We start from the raw sequence: 19,872 nt of genomic DNA, 5'->3' as shown, positions 1-19,872 counted from the left end.
ACGCATGGGAAAACTATATTTTCCTGAATTTTGACAAATTTTTTTTAGGTTTTGGGTTACATGCCACACTTTGACCTCAAATTTTCTTCCTTTTTGGAAAAGAGGAAGATGGAAGAAATAAAACAAAACTCACAAAAGGCAAAAAAAAAAAAAAAAGAAAAAATACAGTTGTAAGAATCTTCTCACTGTCCTGGAAACCCTATCATCATCTGGACCATCTTTCCCCTCTCATATTATTTACCACTTCTCAATGTAAACCTACAATCCAGCTGGACCTCTCACTTTTCTGTTAATTAAAAAGGACATAGCCATAGTTATTCTAAAAGTTATTCCAAAAGGGGCTGTGCTATTTGCCTAGGTCTGGATTAGAAGAGCAATTATTCCAGAGAAGGTGAGACAGTGTGATCCATGGCCAAGCATCTGCTCCCCTCGGGAAAAAAATAGAAATGGAGTAGCAAAGGAAAACTGCAACAGTAAATGAGTCAAGGTACAAAGAAGCTCAGTGTGATGGGAATAAGAAGAAACACAAAAATGCTGGTTATTTTCTCATGAAGGACTTGTCCGTATCTTCTTTGCCATCAGTATGTTATCTGGTAAAATGATGCCAGCTGACACAAACTCCCTTATGTAGACAACACCTCCCTCTCTCACAATGATTCAGAATTCTTATGCCCCATTCTTGCATGTCCAATCACAAAAATAGAAGGTTGGATCCTGGATTACCCAGAGGTCGATGCTATCAAGTAAGGAATGCACAGTACCTGTACTAAAGAGGTAACATCTACTTCCAGTGTACTTTTGTAATGAGAAAATAAACACATTAAAAATAAAAATTGGGGGTACCTAGGGAGCTCGGTTGGTCTTGATTTTTTGGTCAGGTCATGATCTCAGTGTCCTGAGATCAAGCCCCTTGTCAGGCTTGTGCTCAGGGTGGAGTCTACTTGGAATTTTCTCCCTCTCCCACTGCCCCTCCCCCTGCTTGCACACACGTGAGCTCTCTCTCCCCCTGAAAATTAATTAATCAATTAGCTAATTATTTTTTTAAAAAAGAAATAAAAATTAAACTAGTTTTGTCTGTTTTCAAATATATCAATCAAGCAACCTAGTGGCAGTAAATTAGCAAATAGCCCTCCACACATCAAATGTTTTAATGCTAAGTTTAAAAAAGTAAAATAATTAGTATTCATAAAAATAAATTTGAGGCTAAAAGAAAAAATAAATTATTTTATATTATATGAGGTTTGAAACGCAGTGCAACAGATCTTACCTTTACAAAATTGCAAATGAAACATTTATTTTTTATTTTTTTTAAGATTTTATTTATTTATTTGACAGAGAAAGACAGAGTGAGAGAGGGAACACAAAGCAGGGGGAGTGGGAGAGGGAGAAGCAGGCTTCCCGCTGAGCAGGGAGCCCGATGCAGGGCTCAATCCCAGGACCCTGGGATCATGACCTGAGCCGAAGGCAGACGTGTAACGACTGAGCCACCCAGGCGCCCCGACACTTATTTATATAGTTGATTCTTAAATATAAAAGTTAGAAAAATTTCATATGTACAAATAATTAATTCTACATTAATAAGTAAAAATATGACTTTTGTTATAGACACAAAATTACAAATGTTCTATCAAAATGAAGATGTTATCTTTGTTATATTGCAAAGTGGTTATTGACTTTTGTCAGTGAGGATTAAACTTTCATTATATGCTATTGCTTTGAAAGAATCCACAACACCCACAAATACAAATGTAATAATACAATATTTGCTCTTCTTAGCAGTTGGCTAAATTTATTTATAGAGAGCAACTCAACTTGTACAAATAACTGAACTGAATTGAATTGTTGTTGAGTGGAGGTAAGCTTTGGCCTGGGGCCCAGGTTTCACATGGAAGAGGGAAGCCACATTGCCTAATAAAACAGGGAGAATGGGGAGAAATAGACCAAAGAATAAGTCTTTGCGACATATTAGGGAAAGTGTATAAAGAATTTTCTTTTAAGAATGAAGCAAAGTTTTTGAAAAAAGAAATAATTATAAAATAACGTGAATAATTTGATACTCCCATATAAAAATTTTATTCCTATTTCATATATATTCTTACTCCATACACCATTTGTTTGCACAGTTGACCCTTGGGCAATAGTGGAGTAAAGGGTACTGACCCACTGCACAGTCAAAAATCCAGTTTACTTTTGACTCCCCCCAAACTCAACTATTAGCCAGCTGTTGACCAGAAGCCTTACTGATAAACAGTCAATTAACACATATTTTGTATATGTATTGTCAGGCTTGTGTTCAGGGTAGAGTCTACTTGGAATTTTCTCCCTCCCTCTAATATATGTATTATATACTGTATTCTCACAATTAAGCAAGCTAGGGAAAAGAAAATGTTATTAAGAAAATCATAAGAAAAAGAAAACACATTTACAGTATTGTACTGTATTATTTATTAAAAAACTCTACATATAAGTGAACCCATGCAGTTGCAACGTTTTTCAAAAATCAACTATGCTTTCTATTGACTCATACATACTGACAATTTCAAACCTTTAGCTTTAATTATATCTCTTCCCTAAAATCTGGAATTTTGTATACCAATGCCTACTAGACATCTTTACCTAGATGTTCAGAGGAACTTTAATATCAATGTGCCCCAAAATGAACTAGTTCTATTATTCAACTAAATATGTTCATTCTGTATTTTTGATCGTAGCTGCAGCAAGAAGAAACTGCTAGCACCAATGGAAAACAGTTTTGACTCCATGAATACACTGCAATCTAAATATTTATGATGTTCTTATTCCACCCCCACCCCAGACCGACTTCCCCATTTCCAATGCTTCTGAGCATAAATAGCTCCCTACTCAAGATCTGACTAGGGTGCATCTAACTGGGTATGGCCCACATGCCCCTCAGCATCCTCAGTTCCAGGGGAGGCTGGGAAAGTGAAAAGCTTCTTTAGCTTCTACAGTGGAGAAGGTTTTGCCTGCCATCGGGACTCATGTGGCAAAGAACAGCCTCAGCAAAGGAAAGTGGCTCAGTTGCTGTACATCGGAAATAATGACAAAGAAACATCCACTGCCCCATATCCTTCCGGTTATCCAAGTCAAATGCCTGGAAGTTATCCTACATTTATCTGTCTCCTAGCATAAATATTTGATGGGATGTGTCTTAATGGGAACAAAGTGGAATACAGGACCTTAGTATGACATTAAAGAGGTAAACAGAAAGACAAATTTAAAAATAAAGGCACGTAGGAATGACTGATGAGATAAGTTCAGGTGCTAAGGTTACCGACAACTGACAAAGATCTCTCCCATGACATTCTGTAAGGGTCTGGTAAAAGGATGGCACAGAAAAGTATAAAAACAGACACACACATACACATACACACTCACAATCCCGGATTTTTGCGATGTTCATAAGTCCCTTGAAGCTCAAGAACTTACTTTATAATGTATATTTCAGTGTAGTACCTTTTGCCTTTTAAAAAAATGACATCACCTAGTACAGTATTAAGAGGTGTGGACTCAAAAAAATGTTTGGTCTTGACTAGAGTTTCTATATTCAGCACTAATGAATTTAATTCCTGTGTAGAATTAAGAAGTTAATCTCATAAATTAGAAATATTAAAATAAATGGCATTGATTTTTTTCCCATGAACAAAAAGAAATCTCAAATAGCAGTGATTGGGCATGGTGAGCAAAAGCATGGTTTTTTTTGAAAATATGAAAAGTGATGTAATTGAAGTGGTAAAATACCTCCTCTAATATTTTATAATATAATTCTCATCTTCAGCAACTAGTACATTGATGGTTAATTGTAAGAGGAAGAAGGCAATGAACAAGAATTTGAGGAACTCTGGTCTTTCTTTTCCTCTGACTTGTAATAAAATACTTTATCCTGAAAGATTTAGCCTGTTGGTGCTTTAAAACAATATTTATTTCATAAAAGAAAGGAGGCTACTCATATAAAAATATAACTAGTAATAAATGTACAGATGAAGAGTTCCAAACAAGTTCTATCAACACTCTGAGAAGGAATAACTATTTTGAAGGCAGATTAGAATGTGAATAAATAGAAGGGAGAATGACATTCCCAAAAGGATGGAAAAGATTTAAGGTTTATGCTTTAGCCTTGCGTGGTACTTCCAGTTTGGCCAGTTCTGTATGTCTCCCCATTTCTCACCCATGCATTTGCTTTGTTTTTGTTGTTGTTGTTGTTGTTTTAATTCGGTGACTATGTTTTTGTTTTTGTTTTTTTTCCTCATAGACACAGACCCATGATTAGGTTTGAAATTTTTCAGGCTCTGCTAGTTATGATCTCAACCCCTTCCAATCCCTTGTAGGCTGAAAACATGGGTTTATGTCTTATTGTTGCTTCAGGTCCAGCTCCTACAAAGGACAGGGAATATGTGGAGTTAACCTGGGGAGCTAACATAGTTTCCCAGGGTTAGTCATCTTGCCTTTGTAGAGTCAGGGCTCTGAAACGTCCCTAGTAAGTATTGAATACCTACAAGGATATGAATGAACTAGATATAATGTAAACAGAGCTGGAAGGACTATATAGAAAATTTCTGAGTATGGGGTTCCCCAAGGCAAGGAAAGAACTTGAAAGAAAAAGTTCTTTTAGAGAATTTTCCTCTATTTTCTGTTAGAGTGATCATTATCGAAAGTCTGAGTTGAACGAGTGAGCTTAGAGACTATTTAGCAAAGAGTTACAAAGTAAAAGAAAAAAATAAGGGAGAATTTCAAAATGCATATAATCAGATGGATGTTGTGGGATAATTCAGTGATATAATTAAGCTTGTGATCTGCCAATTATTAAGTATTTCTAGTTATCATTTAACAAAAGATGATTTTCTGACTCTTTGTAAAGAAATACAACTTGGGAGAGGGCAGCAAGCAACAGATTAATGGAAGACGCAGGTGTCCATGTGAGAAACTACAGGCAAGAGAGGGAAAAGAAAAATCATGTTAGTTTGATTTCAATTGTTTTTAATGAGAGTCATATTATTTTGGCTCCTGAGGAAATATTGTCAGTCACTTAGCTGAGCTAAGTGGCTCGGGGAAAGTGGCTAGGAAATAAAGCCAGAAACCAACAGGGAGAGGAACAAATGCTTGTTTTGTAATTAGTGAACAGAAATTTGTTTTTAGAAAGTGTAGATGAGTCCAACTATGCTGAATTAGACTCTGTAAGAAGGATCTAGAACATTTATTTATTCATCCAATAGACACTGGTTTTAGCACTTTTTTGGGGGGGTCAATCACTGTGTGGTAATACAAAGATAAATAAATAGATTCCCTTCCATCTTGGAGCTTATAGTCCCTTAGAAAAGATAGATATGAACAAATAAATATAATTTAATATAACAAAGTTCTATAATACGGTTATCTAGAACCCAAAATGGCAGCATAAGATTCATGGGGAAGTTTACTAACTCTGCCAAAAGATTTAAGAGTAGGTTTTTTTTTATTATAAATTTGGTTTCAACAGAGGCAAATCTTAAGCAGAGTAGACAAGTGGAGCAGGGCACATCAGGTAAACGTAAGAGCCTGAGTGAAGGCAACAGAGTGAAAGAATGTGTTTGGAAAATGATGCAAAGTCCAGTACAGAAGAGAAGGAAGAACAATGACCTGGATAATTTAATTTGACATTTGAATTGCTAAGGGTCATTCTAAAGCGCTTAATTTTCATTTTGGAGATGATAGAGAAGAATTCACAAAAATTAAGTGATAAAACTGATGGATAGATTTGTGATCTAGAAAAAAAAAGATTTTGACAGTAATGTGAACGTTGGATTGAAAGAGAAGGAAGAGATTGGCCTGGAGGAGAAGTAATTAGTTAGAGGTTGTCATAAATGTCTGGTTGAGAGATAATAAGGGACTAAAATATTTATTAAAATTGGGGTGGGAAAGAAATATACAAATTAGAGAGATTTTTATGTATAATTGTGACCAATATTATTTGTGGGTAAAAAGATTAAAAAATTTGAATATTAGTCCTCAGTCTCTGGTTTGAATATCTTGTGAAAGTTGAGAACAGGCTTTCAAATCCCAAAGCAAATTTATCTACGAAGTTGGACAAAGATGTTGGAGAGAAAATGAATTGGGAAACAGAGAATCAGAAGCCTTTACTAATCAGCTGAGTACCTTGAATAATTTATTCATTTATGCTTGATTCATTTTCCTCATCTACAAAACACAGTGGTTGAAACACAGCCTTTCATCTGTAAAATCATGACTACTGGTGTGTATCAATTTTGTGTTGCTATACAACTTTATCCTTGCAAAGTTAGGCTACTGTATCTGCAATATGTCTTTTTGAAAACATAGCAGAATCATCAAGAAGCGAACATAATAGAAGAGTGAAGAAAAAAGGAAAGTGAAAATACACAGGAGAAATAAGAAAAGTTTATGTGGAACTCATTTTGAAAAAAAAGATCAACCTGACTTATATAACGATGTTACTGCCCATAAGGGAAAAGAAAAGGCAGAAAGCAGCAGTCTTAGATAAAGTTCTTAATTTAAAAAGCAAAACAAAACAAGTAAGATCTAAGAGATTGATCCCAAAAATAAATAAATTTTAAAAAGACAATGGCAACATTTGACCGGAAGTCCTCAAGAAGGACCACAACAAGTTGTGGCTTGTGACGACTGGCCCTTGAATCACTCCTTGCAGATATATATATTGCTCTGCAATTCCTCTTACTAGTTGTAAAGCGTACTTCCCCACTCCCTGACTTTGAGGTCAACCAGAGACTTGAAATATGCTGAGTTGATGGGCTTAGTCTCTTGCACCTCTGACATCTTCGTGAGAAGAGCTTCTGGAGTAGCTGCTGCCTCTTCAGCCTGGACCCTAGAATAGCAAAGAGACAAGGACACAGACTCAACATCTTGAGACAGAGCCTCAACCAGACAACCCAGACGACTCAGCCAATGCAGCACAGACTAGTGAGTGAACCAGGGTTTGGGGTAAGGCTTGTAAAATAGCATTAATATGGCAATAGCTAACTGGTACACAAGCAAAATTTTGGTTTTGAATAGCATATAGAGTTTGGGGATACTTTTTGCTTCAGATAAAGAATTGAATAAAATAATCTAGCCAGAGGTCTCCCCAATCTCTCTTTCTTTCTCTGTCTCTATGTTTCTGTCTCTGTCTCTGTTGCTCTCTCTCTCTCTCTCTCTCTCTCTGTCTCTCTCTCTCTCTAACACACACTCATGGCTCCTGAAGTAATTGGTTTTTTGGAGATGTGAATTAACATTCATATATTAAAAACATCAACATGCAAAATTAGAGAGAACTCTATTCCTTACAATCCAGCTTTAAAAAATGTCAACCCAGGGCGCCTGGGTGGCTCAGTTGGTTAAGCGACTGCCTTCGGCTCAGGTCATGATCCTGGAGTCCCGGGATCGAGTCCCACATCGGACTCCCTGCTCGGCAGGGAGTCTGCTTCTCCCTCTGACCCTCTTCCCTCTCATGCTCTTTATCTCTCATTCTCTCTCTCTCTTAAATAAATAATATCTTTAAAAAAAAAAATGTCAACCCATTACTTTCTGTTTGTCTCTCAAGGAAGGGACTTTGAAATACGGGCTGTCATGTATTCATCCTCACCTACATCAAATGATTATAGATGACTACAATGATCTTAGCACAACACCAATAGCACAATACTTTTTTTGCTGTGGTTGAACTTGAGGTCTGCTTTCTACATCTGAAAGTAGGAGTTCAGCATATGAGAACGCTCCTGGCAAGGTCCCGAACAGACAGAAGCAGGACAGTAGAGCGGTGTGGTTAAATGATCAGAGCCAACTAACATCTAAGCTCAGCCACATATTGGCTATGTTACTTTAAGAAAAACTTTTTCCCTCTCTGTTACTTTAAGGAATTTGTCTCATCTGCAAATTAATGGTAATAATAAGCTCCTATTTCATATGATTATGAACATAAATTGAATCATAAAAGTTAAAAGCTCAGAACTAGGCCTACCATAGAGTAGGTACACAATAAATAGGAGATATGATTGTTCCTATTATTATTATTACTATTAAAGACAATTGGTGTTATTTTCACTGCAATCAAAGTTGTTATTTTATGCTCAGATCCTTTCGAATTGGCTCATGGCTGGGGTCCATAATGGCCAAAATTATCTAAAAATATTGGTAGGTCGAGGTGATAGTGTGAAGACTTAGTTTGTTGGCTTCATAAACTCCTGGACCTCACTTCCTTTCCGCTGAACCCAACCCATCAGAAGAATCATTTCAGAGTCTCCCACCACCTCCAGTGGCTCCTCAAACTGCAGTGAGATAGAATGGTATCTGGACAGCAATGTAGCAAAAGGGCAGGAGTTATGTCATTGGTCAGACTTCTGAGGCGATTCATCATAATTCTTACATTATTGTGATATTCTCAATTTAGGATGTTGTAACATTGTATTCTCATTTTAGACTGTCTTTAACTTTATATTCTCATTTTTGATCGCTTAACTTTATGTCCTCATTTTAGACTGTCTTCATATTACTGACACTAAATCCAACTGTGGGCAGGGATCTTGAATCCCGTGCATTCCCTACAACCAATCTGTATTTTCGCTTTGCCAAAGAGGAGACATGGATGATGACACAACACTGACAAACTCAGTAGATTCCCAGTCTTCAGGTAAGAAGTACACGTATGACAGGCTTTAGGCGCTATATTTGTAAAGTAAACAAATTTACATTTGGTGGGCATTTGCTATCAATTCTGATTGCTAACCTTCCTGAGAGAGTCGGTATCTCCATGCTCTTCATTTCTTCTATCTGTGTCATATTATTTTCAGCTATCTCTCCAAAGTATCTTATAAAAATCCACTCTGTGTGGATAAAAGATAACTAATTTTTGTATAATTTTTAACAGCTTTATTAGATAAAATTCACATACATTAAAATGCTTAGAAACAGCTGCCAATTTCTACCTCCCCCCCCACAAAGTGCCTGCTGGGAATTTTGTTTGGGATTGTGATGAAGCTATAAATTGAGTTGAATTGATATCTTCACAAAAACTGTGTCTTCTGACTCACAAAAATGGTATCTTTCTCCATGTATTTATGTCTGTAATTTATTTCAACAATGTTTTCTTGCCTTCAGTGTACAAGTTTTGCATGTCCTTTTTTTTTAAGATTTTATTTATTTATTTGACAGAGAGAGAGACAGCGAGAGAGGGAACACAAGCAGGGGGAGTGGGAGAGGGAGCAGGCTTCCTGTGGAGCAGGGAGCCCGATGCGGGGCTCCATCCCAGGACCCTGGGATCATGACCTGAGGTGAAGGCAGTCGCTTAACCGACTGAACCACCTAGGCGCCCCATGTTTTGCAAGTCTTTTGTCAGATTTATCCATAAGCATTCAATATTTTTATGCTATTGTAAGTGGTATATTTGAATTTTGTATTGATCAATATAAACTGCTAGCATATAAACTCACTTACTAGAAACTAAAAACTGATTGATTTTTTATAGGAGATGTTATCACTTTCAACCTTACTGGAAAGTCACAAGAACCCTCAAAAAGGCATAAAAAGAGACTTTGTATCTCTAAAATTATCACCACTGTCATCTTCTTCCTGGTGATTTTGATAACTACACTGGCCTCAATTTTATCAGGTGAGTTGCCCGCTTCTCAAATATGCTCATGTTAACTCTTCCACAAAATATTACATCATCTGTGTGCTTTTCATATTGTGGCTCAAGATAAAGGGTAATTTCAGACATCTTTGTACATGGGATGAATGTATATTTCTTCTTCTATAAAATAGGGATAATAGCTCTACTGTATATTGTGGGATAATAATAACTTAATGCATATGAAACTTCCTTCTAAATCAGTATTGCTTATAGTCCTTACAAGGTAAGGGGCTCATGGTAAAATGTAAATCACTATACTGATTCCTTCATGAAGAAAGTCTCCTTATGAAGAAATAGCAAAAGAACTACACAATATGTTTGGTGACACAGTTAGTTAACAATGTGCCATGAGATCCTTATCTCCCTGTGGACTGGTAGCAAACAGTTTATGGAACATTATCTATATATGGACGAAACCATATACTTTTACATAAGTATCAGTATCTTTTGCTAAGCTGCTTCTAGCTAATGACTATCATTTACAAGAAAGGAAACTGAGTTCAAGGGGCAAAACATTTGATCTCTGTCTGGTTGTGCAGCTTCCCATGATACAGTCACATTTACAAGTCCCAGTCATAGTTCACAACTATACATATGGGTTATAGAGAATTGGACAAGAAAAAATGTTGCCATCCTAAAGACCATAATTTTTACCCAAAATATAGATTACTCCTAACCTCTAAAATTAAGTTGAGAATGATATATCTCCCCTTTACGAGGGTAAAATATATACATATATTCTAAAAATAACTTGAAGTAATTTTAACAAGATGTTTGAAAATATATACATAAGCATATATTCATATAGATGTGCATATATAATATGATTTACACATGAGCATATTTATTATAAGTGTATATATTATACATGGATGTCTAAAGTCATTTGTAGAAATTAATGTGCATATATATTATACATACATGTATACATAAATGTGCACATAAGTATGTATAAATGAGTTTATATAGTATAGATATATTGATCAAGCATATTCTATCAACTAGGCATTATGCCTTGTATATATACATGATTATGTGTATATACTTGACTATATTTACATATGGATGAAATGTATATATAAATATGTGAATATACTGTATGTATATAAATGGATGGATAGGTAGATAGATAGAAGATTGATAGATGATAGATGATAGATAGATAGACAGATAAAGGAGATGGGGAAAGAAACCATTATATGAACTAGGCATTATGCTAGAAAAACAAGACAAATATGGTTCCTGTCCTCATGGAATTTACTCAACTGGAGAAAAAAGGAGGATGAAGAGGTGGAGGAGGAGGAGTTGGAGGAAGAGGAAGAGGAAAAAGTTTTTTGATAAAAGTATATATTTACAAAGTGTTTTATGCTTCATAAGATATTTTAATACACAATATTTTATTTGCATTTTTGAGTGACCCAGAGAAGTAGTGAAGTATTATTTTCCTTATTGCCTTTTGTTATATACAAGGACTTTGAACTTCAGAGATAGTAGCTGACTATCTAAACACAGCTAAGTTATAACCTGAATCTAAGTCTTCTGAATTTTATTCATTGTTCTTGACCATATCTACAATGTTGTCTCTTCCTAAATGTGCTTATTTCCTATGGGGTCTATATAAAATAAACACCCAGTAATTTGCTAAAGGAGATGAAATATGTTCAACCTGTTCTTAGAAAGGCAGTTTCTTCCAGGCCACCTACTGAAGTCTGTGCAGGCCATCCTTACCAGGTGCTCCTAATTTTCACTCAGTGGAATTTATTCAATGGAATTCCTAAGGATCTTCATTTTGTTCTCTGATTTAAGCTATGTTCAAAAGACTATTTTATAAACTTTTTATATTTACTATTTTATAAAAACACTATACACAGTTTATAAAGGTTAATATGCTTTAATCCTGCAGTGATATTGGAATGTGGGACCATTCAGTAATTTGCTAAAGGAGATGAAATATGTTCAACCTGTTCTTAGAAAGGCAGTTTCTTCCAGGCCACCTACTGAAGTCTGTGCAGGCCATCCTTACCAGGTGCTCCTAATTTTCACTCAGTGGAAGTTATTCAATGGAATTCCTAAGGATCTTCATTTTGTTCTCTGATTTAAGCTATGTTCAAAAGACTATTTTATAGACTTTTTATATTTACTATTTTATAAAAACACTATACACAGTTTATAAAGGTTAATATGCTTTAATCCTGCAGTGATATTGGAATGTGGGACCATTTCAATGTGAGACCAATTCAGTGATATTGAAATGTGGGACCATTCCATCTCCAGGTTTTGTCATCGGTTATAAGTCATCCAGTGTCTAACATCTCAGCTTCCCTATCTATACAACGTAGGACTGGACTGGATAATTTTTAGTGCAGCTTGTGATGCTAAAACACCCTGATTTCCTAAAGTTATTAAGCAAAAATAAGGGTTATTTAACAAAGTCTAGGAGAGGGGAGATAAGCATGTTAAACTCCTATGACTCAGATCAGATGACTGATTCTGTGCTTTGGCATAAAAATAGGCTTCTCCTACTTAATAGATATTAATACTTAGGTTAAAATAGTCTGCAATACAATAAGTCAAAGATCTAATCATGTCTAGAGTAAAAATCATATTTTCTCTTAGGTATAATTGAGAATGGTTACATAGATTTTTCTCAGAGGTGTATGAAAGTCATATTTTTTTAAATTTTTTTATTGTTATGTTAATCACCATACATTACATCATTAGTTTTTGATGTAGTGTTCCATGATTCATTGTTTGTGCATAACACCCAGTGCTCCACGCAGAACGTGCCCTCTTTAATACCCATCACCAGGCTAACCCATCCCCCCACCCCCTTCCCCTCTAGAACCCTCAGTTTGTTTTTCAGAGTCCATCATCTCTCATGGTTCGTCTCCCCCTCCGATTTACCCCCCTTCATTCTTCCCCTCCTACTATCTTCTTCTTTTTTTTTCTTAACATATATTGCATTATTTGTTTCAGAGGTACAGATCTGTGATTCAACAGTCTTGCACAATTCACAGCGCTCACCATAGCACATACCCTCCCCAATGTCTATCACCCAGCCACCCCATCCCTCCCACCCCCCACCACTCCAGCAACCCTCAGTTTGTTTTCTGAGATTAAGAATTCCTCATATCAGTGAGGTCATATGATACATGCCTTTATCTGATTGACTTATTTCACTCAGCATAACACCTTCTAGTTCCATCTACGTCACTGCAAGTGGCAAGATCTCATTCCTTTTGATGGATGCAGAGAAAGCCCTCCTACACTGTTGGTGGGAATGCAAGCTGGTGCAACCACTCTGGAAAACAGTATGGACGTTCCTCAAAAAGTTGAAAATAGAGCTACCATACGATCCAGCAATTGCACTACTGGGTATTTACCACAAAGATACAAATGTAAGGATCTGAAGGGGTACGTGCACCCCAATGTTTATAGCAGCAATGTCCACAATAGCCAAACTGTGGAAAGAGCCAAGATGTCCATCGACAGATGAATGGATAAAGATGTGGTATATTTTGTTTATTTATACAGCAAACAGGCATGACATAACCTCCAGGTGCTAGGATAGAGAAAAAAGAGGCAACATTTATAGTCATTACTATAATGTATTAAATCTGATAGTCTATTAGAAGCCAAGAAAATGGAAAGGAGAGTATGATCAATTCCACTGGGATAAAGTAGAGGAAATTCGTAGAGGAAATTATGCTTTAACATAATAGATTATTGAAATACAAGTAGGTACTTTCTAGTTGGACAGGGATGGAATTTTTTTATTGCAAGTTAATGTGGGACTATGGCACTGGGGAACACAGGTCAGCATGAACAAAGGTCCAGATATTACCTAAAAGTAACATTACATGAATGAGGAAATACAAGAAGTTTGGTATACAAGAAAATGAAGAGAGAAACAAAGTGCCTACAGAAAAATAAGAGGAAATGAAGGTACAGATGTAAATAAAGATCAAATCCTGATGCACTTTTCATTACAGTTTAAAGAAAAAGTTAGGGGTGCCTGGGTGGCTCAGTCAGTTAAGTGGCTGCCTTTGGCTCAGGTCGTGATCTCAGGGTCCTGGGACTGAACATCACATCGGGCTCTCTGTTCAATGGGAATTCTGCTTCTCCCTCTCCTTCTGTGCTCTCTTCTTCTGTGTTCTCTCTCTCTCAAATAAAGTCTTTTTAAAAAATTAGAACAATAATAAAGAAAAAGCTAGGCTTTAAACATGGTCTAAGCATAGTGGAAGCATAGGTGGAACTGGATCAGATATATCCCACTTAGTTGTTTCATACACTTCAGATTGAACACTTGTTTTTTTCCCCAATCTGATTTTTTCTGACAATTATTTTTATGACTCAACATGCCATCCATCCAGTCCATACATCATCATCTATCTCTAATTTTGAGACAATCCTTTTAGTATAAGGTGTAAAATCTTTACTGTGTACATAAGCAACACCTAGCTCCTGTTTATTCTTCTGGCCTCAGCTCTTGTTATGCTTCTTCTTTCTCTATACTCCATTCAGAGTGATCTTCCTTTCTTAAGTGAAAAGATCACTCGCTCCAGGGCCTTTACATATTCACTTCCTCTTTGCTGAGAACGTGCTTTCCTCATTCTTCATCTGGCAAGCTAGCTCTCTGCATCCTTAAAGTGTCAGCTGAAATGTCTACTGCAATCCCCATCCTTGAGCTAGACCAGCTCCCCTCAACTTACGTTCTCTTAGTACCTACAGCTATTGCTCTTGTACCATTCCTTGAATTTGTAATTATTTGTTCAATATCTATCTGCCCCACTAGACAATGATGGCAGGGACCTTGTCTCTAATAAACATACACAACAGTGCTTAGCATATTAGTATATGGGAGATTTCTGATGAGAGGCCTGGGTTGGACATATCACTTTAATAATTATCTGTATAAACACGAGAGTCACATCATGAGAATGAGTATGTTCTCCTAGGTGGAGTGTGTCACTTGAGAAGAGCACCAATCCTTGAATCTGAGCAATACCAACATCTACATGAGTGGCATCTGCCAAGGATTTCTTTCAACTTATCAAGAAAAATAAATACAAAAATTTAGGAGCTGACTTCGTTTGGAGAAAAACAAAGGATGATTAATGAAGTCCAAAACTTCAGATTGAAGGGCCAAAGCTAATTTGATGAATTTCATTTATATGGATAAGAAAACTGCTTTAAAACAAATCAAATTCTATTGTATCTCAGAGCAGACATTCAGGTCATGCCACCTCCTCAGTAGTTAATATATTATTAAATTCTTTTCAGTCAAAAAAGACAAATCTTCCACTGAATGTATGCCATGCTTGAATGGCTGGATTGGTTACCTGGGAAAGTGCTTCTATTTTTCTGAAAATACAAGAACCTGGGCAGCAAGCCAGAACTTCTGTGCGTCTCATGCAGCCACTCTTGCTGTCTTCAACACCACAAAAGAACTGGTAAGCCAATTCTTTTGCATTATAGTTATGTTTTCAGAGGTCATAGCTGATGTGGAGAAGGCACTGGAAATGGAAAGAGCCAGAAAAGAGCCTCTCACCCAGCCTAGAAGCCCTTTTTTTCCACATCAATTTAATCATAGAAAGAGCTCACATCAGGTCAGAGCAACCCTTAGAGTACAGATTACTAGGCAACATTTAGGAGATGACTTCCCCACTTGACTTTTCAACTGGGAGTAAAAGGTATTTAGAAATAAGTTACATAGTAGGCATTTTCCCTACTATATATATATAGTAGGGAATATATACTACTACCCACCAGAAAGACCCCAACTATTGTCCAAAGAAGTTCAACCACATATTACCCAGCTCTACATTTTCAAGTTGGAATACAGCACCAAAATCCAGGGAAAACCCAAAACCACGTCCCACGAAGTTCAGACCCATGAAGCCATAATAAAGCCCTCAGTAATGAACTATTATTACCTACCATTTTACACCAAATTAAACTTGCCTTTGGGGGAACTATATTCAAAAAAATAATAAACAGAAAGTCATGGCAAACCAGTCGTCAGAGATACTGGAAAGGATTAATAAATGAGTCAGTATAACCAAGAAGGTCTGGGAGCTTCAGGCACAGAAAAAGATCAATGGAGAAACCAATCACACAGTACAAACTTCCCCAAACCTGAAATAATAAAGATGTAAAACAACAGAGGTGGTAAGAGACAAAAGAGTTAAGACCTCAAGGAGCATAGGGATATATTTAACATTTATTGGCCACATACTCTATCAGGAAAGGACAGAGAGGGATTGTCCCAAACTGATATTAATTTAGTAGGTCATTCTGACAAAGATTTATAGATAAGTACATTTGGATGGTTGAAAAATATAAATGAAGTCATACAGCCCATTCTGTAGAATAATAAATCAAGAAAAACTAAAGCAGGGAAAAAATGAGAAATTATGAATACTAAAACAAAACAAAAGAAATATTTTAACTAAAAACCATAGTCATTGGAATAATTTTTGGAATAAACATAAAAGAGTCCAACAAAATAACGAGGATACACAAAAGCAAAACTGGTTCTATGCATAGACAGGATTGATCACAGAAAAGGAAAAAAGACATATGCATCTAATAAATACAATTACAAACAGTAGCAATTTAAAAGCATAAAATCTTACAAATAATTTTATGTCGATAAATTTGAAAACTTTGAAGAAATGGATAATTGCCTAAACAATTATTTAAACAATTGTTTAGACAACCTATATTGGGATATTTATAGACAGGAATGTTTTTTAAAAAAATTAAGTGGTAAGCATCAAAGAGTAAAAAATGTTCAAACAAACTAAGGTGTTCAAATAAATTAAAGACATAGAAAAAGTATCAATCCAATAGAATTCAGAAAAGGTAAAAGAACAAAGAAAAACTAGTAGTCAGAAAACACAACATTGATAAGTCCAAATACAACAGTGATCATGATAAAATATGAATGTTTTAATTTGTTTCTTAGCGACAAAAATTACCAGATTGGTTTTAAAAAAAGCAACAAAGTCCAGTAACGTGCTACTTACAGAGACATATCTAAGTGCATGTACACACACGCACACACAAGTTGGAAAATGAAAGGAAAAGTTATGCAAAGCAATTACTAACCAAATCCAAACAAAACAAAAAAGCTAGTTAGTGGTAACAAGATCAGAAAATATAATGTATCAGAATAAATTATGAAAATATATAAAACCTAGATGAACCAACTCTTCAATATATTTCACTGCTAAGATTCTCCCATCCTAAAAGACACTAAACCTAGGATTTACTGGCAAATTAGAGCAAGCCATCACAGAACAGATAATTTCTGTCTTATAAAAACTCTTTGGAAAATAGAAAAGAAAGCTACCCAATGCAATTTACTATGGTAGTTGTTAGAGAAGTAACCCAACCCATGAACTAACCTATGAACCAGATAAGGATGCTGTCCCCTTCTATAAAGTGTATAATGAGACAAAAGAAAATCCAACCAAATAAAGCATTTGCCATTCATCCTGTAAATATACTCTATTAAAGGATTTCCTGAAACGATATTCTGACCATTCTCAATATTGGATTGGACTGGGTCGAGAACCAGGACAGACCTGGAAATGGATAGATGGAACCATATACAGTGGTTGGTAAGTCCTGGGTATATAATTTATACACCTAAAGCCGGGGCTCTGAGCCCTTTGCCACCACAGAGAAATCTGAGTTACAATCCATCCACACCATTCTCCTGGAAGTTTCCTTTGTGGTGGAAAATAAAATGAGCCCAGAGAAAAAGTGGTAATGTAAATATTATTGTACAAAGTATTTAATACCTACAGTATTCCAAACAATGCTTCATAATCATGATCTCATTTAACCTGCACAACTGTGGGAAGTAGGTACATTTATCGCCACTTTACTTGCTGTTCAAAGACGTTGGGTTAGAGTAAAAACTCAAAGCAGAAGAAATTTTTTTCTCTAATTCTTCCAATCAGTGCTCACCAATCTGTTGCCTTTTATTTTTCCTTCTGTGTTTTGTTTCAGGTTTAAAATAATTGGAATCGGAGAATGCGCCTATCTACACAAAATTGGGATTAGCAGTGCCAGTACGCACTTGGTTAGAAAATGGATTTGCAGCAAACCAGACACATGTATACCCAGAAGTTAAGACATCATAGATCTAAGATATTTTACACAAAATGTAGTTTTCATTCCTCTTAAAAGAAATATATTATATTAATATAAAAGTACATGAAATTCATGTTTAGAAATTTTCATTGGTGTTTTTTATTCCCAAATCTCTAAATCCACTTTAATACAACTATTAAGTTCTTAGTATTCAAGAAATATATGCCCAAGATATGTCCCCAAACCTCTTATAGAATAAAATTTCTGATACATTAAAATATGAACGAAAAATTTAAATGACATTTTAAGACACTTATATGAATTTCGGACTAATGTCATTTAAAATTACTTGTTTTTTTAAGAGCTCTAATAATATTTTGCCCCGTCTCCTTACTTTTATTATCAATACTAGTTGTTGATTTTCTTTCAGTTTTGCAAGATTTATGAGATCCACTCATGAAAGTAGTGTAATTTAAACACAGCATCGTGTTTAAATGTGTTGATTTCCTAGCTAAATGAATTTCTTTCATACACCAACCTCGCAGCAAAATATAAAACCAAATTTCATGTTCAGATCATCGTGCGAGGGGCATCAAGATTTTGAGTGAACAGTCTGAACTAGCAGCTTTCTAGTAGTGAATGCCAGGAGCCTGTTGCATAATGGACAATATGAATGGTACAAATTTGGGAAGCAGATGGGTGAGGGAGCAATTTGAACTTTGCGACTCAAGCTTCTAGTTGAGAAAACAATAAATTAGGTTCTGTGTCAGAATGTGTAACTTTTCAGGAAATATTATTTTCATGTTTACTCAAGGTTAACAAGATCTCTTTGTTAAATATAATCCTTTTCTTAAAAGTGAATGTGATCTGCATCCTGTGGGTGTGTGTATACTCACTGATAGAAATTAGAACAGTTGTAATAGAACACATACTGGAGAATGGGACAAGTGAGAACTTAGGAAAATCACATTGGAAAGTCTCATTCGTGTATATTTTACAAGCCAGGCCACAGTTCCCATCTTTTCAACCTCTCTCCGCACCCTTATTTTCACTTCCTTTTCCTCCCTGTACTGCCCCCTCCTCCATTCTTTAGAAAGTCAGAGATGGGCTAGATAAACCTTCAACAGGTAGTTATCAGTGTAAGGAGTGCACAAATGTAGATGATGTATGAAAAGTTTCAATGACAGCAGAAGGAAGAAAGTGTCCCAAGTCTGAGAAAGACATTCCCAGGGAAATCATGTCAGGGAAAATATTGTGAAATTGACAAGTAAGGTAAGGGTTTTCTGGGAAGAAAATTCTCAGGAAGAACATTGCCAGCAGAATGGAAAGCACAGGTGAGAATACCAAATGCTACTTCATTGGGAAACTATTCTAGTCTGGAAGCACTGCGCTGAAGAGAGTGAGATAAGAGAAAGTAGGAGCTGAGGTTGGGAGTGAGGAGGAAGGGGAGGAGGAAGGAGGGCCGGGGCCGAGTTTGGAAGGAATTCTATGCCATGTCAAAGGAGGGTAAGCATTGATGCTCTAGGTTATTTCTCTAAAGTTATTGAAATAGGATAGTAACATCTTCAAATATATATAATTATCAAATAAAAACAAAAGATATTTTTGAATTACTGAGTTTTAGGAGCCCATAGGAAATCCAGGTGGAGATGTTTAGTAGGATGTCGAATGTGCCATTCTGGAATTCACAAGCAAGTCTGGGCTGGATATATAACATGAACACAAATAGAGCTGCAGAGGTCTGAGGGGTGAACTGACATGACAAAAGGAGCAAAGTGCTTGGTAGCAAAGAGCAGGCAATTATTTGCTTAATGAAAAAATAATCTTTTATAAGTGCTTATTTCTGATTTTTGTTTTACTTTTTAGGTAAGCTTTAAATTTAAGTTGTTTGGGTTTGGTCACAGAGGTGAATCTGTGTCCGGAAGAGCACTAGTAAAACAACAGTGTAACTTTAGACAAATAAATTAGTTCATGTGTATTTACAGAAGTCTTAAATGAGACAAGGGCATATTTTTTAGAAGACAGATGCTGAAATACTCTGTAAAACTGCAGAACTTCTAATACTGAATCTGCAAAAACTTCTAATACTGAATCGTATCCGAGATGAAGTA

At 35.9% G+C, this 19,872-nt stretch overlaps 2 protein-coding genes across 8 annotated transcripts in view; one reads left to right on the top strand and one right to left on the bottom strand.

Moving 5' to 3' along the window:
• Positions 1-2,478: 2,478 nt before the first annotated feature.
• Positions 2,479-19,872, bottom strand: part of LOC114221644 (killer cell lectin-like receptor subfamily F member 1) — a 51,870-nt gene continuing 34,476 nt past the window's right edge. For all 6 annotated transcript variants that reach the window (XM_088025904.1, XM_028119729.2, XM_088025905.1 and 3 more), the window contains one exon: positions 2,479-6,856. In XM_088025904.1, coding sequence (XP_087882030.1) covers positions 6,709-6,856 — 148 coding nt within the window. In that variant the 3' untranslated portion in view covers positions 2,479-6,708. The remainder of the gene's footprint in view (positions 6,857-19,872) is intronic.
• On the top strand, positions 5,321-17,878 carry LOC114221646 (C-type lectin domain family 2 member A-like). Of its 2 annotated transcripts, XM_028119732.2 has the most exons (6): positions 5,321-6,951; positions 8,504-8,656; positions 9,491-9,634; positions 14,939-15,108; positions 17,180-17,283; positions 17,678-17,878. In XM_028119732.2, exons 2-6 carry the CDS (start codon positions 8,608-8,610, stop codon positions 17,799-17,801), a joined length of 591 nt encoding a protein of 196 aa, XP_027975533.1. In that variant the 5' UTR covers positions 5,321-6,951; positions 8,504-8,607; the 3' UTR covers positions 17,802-17,878. The 2 variants fall into 2 exon arrangements, with proteins under 2 accessions (XP_027975533.1, XP_027975534.1); XM_028119733.2 differs by lacking the exon at positions 5,321-6,951 and having other exon boundaries at positions 8,463-8,656.

The sequence above is a fragment of the Eumetopias jubatus genome, unplaced genomic scaffold (assembly GCF_037043125.1).
Source record: "Eumetopias jubatus isolate StellerSeaLion01/CBP00866 unplaced genomic scaffold, mEumJub1_p1.0 scaffold_8, whole genome shotgun sequence".
Classification (NCBI taxonomy): domain Eukaryota; kingdom Metazoa; phylum Chordata; class Mammalia; order Carnivora; family Otariidae; genus Eumetopias; species Eumetopias jubatus.
This window is presented reverse-complemented; position numbering and strand designations above follow the sequence as displayed.

Bases quoted from the DNA above. Each gene is read 5' to 3' on its own strand.
- LOC114221646 (XM_028119732.2), top strand. From the start codon at position 8,608: ATGGATGATGACACAACACTGACAAACTCAGTAGATTCCCAGTCTTCA. The intron at 8,657-9,490 runs GTAAGAAGTACA...GATTTTTTATAG, and splicing joins AGTAGATTCCCAGTCTTCAG to GAGATGTTATCACTTTCAAC. The intron at 17,284-17,677 runs GTAAGTCCTGGG...GTTTTGTTTCAG, and splicing joins GGAACCATATACAGTGGTTG to GTTTAAAATAATTGGAATCG.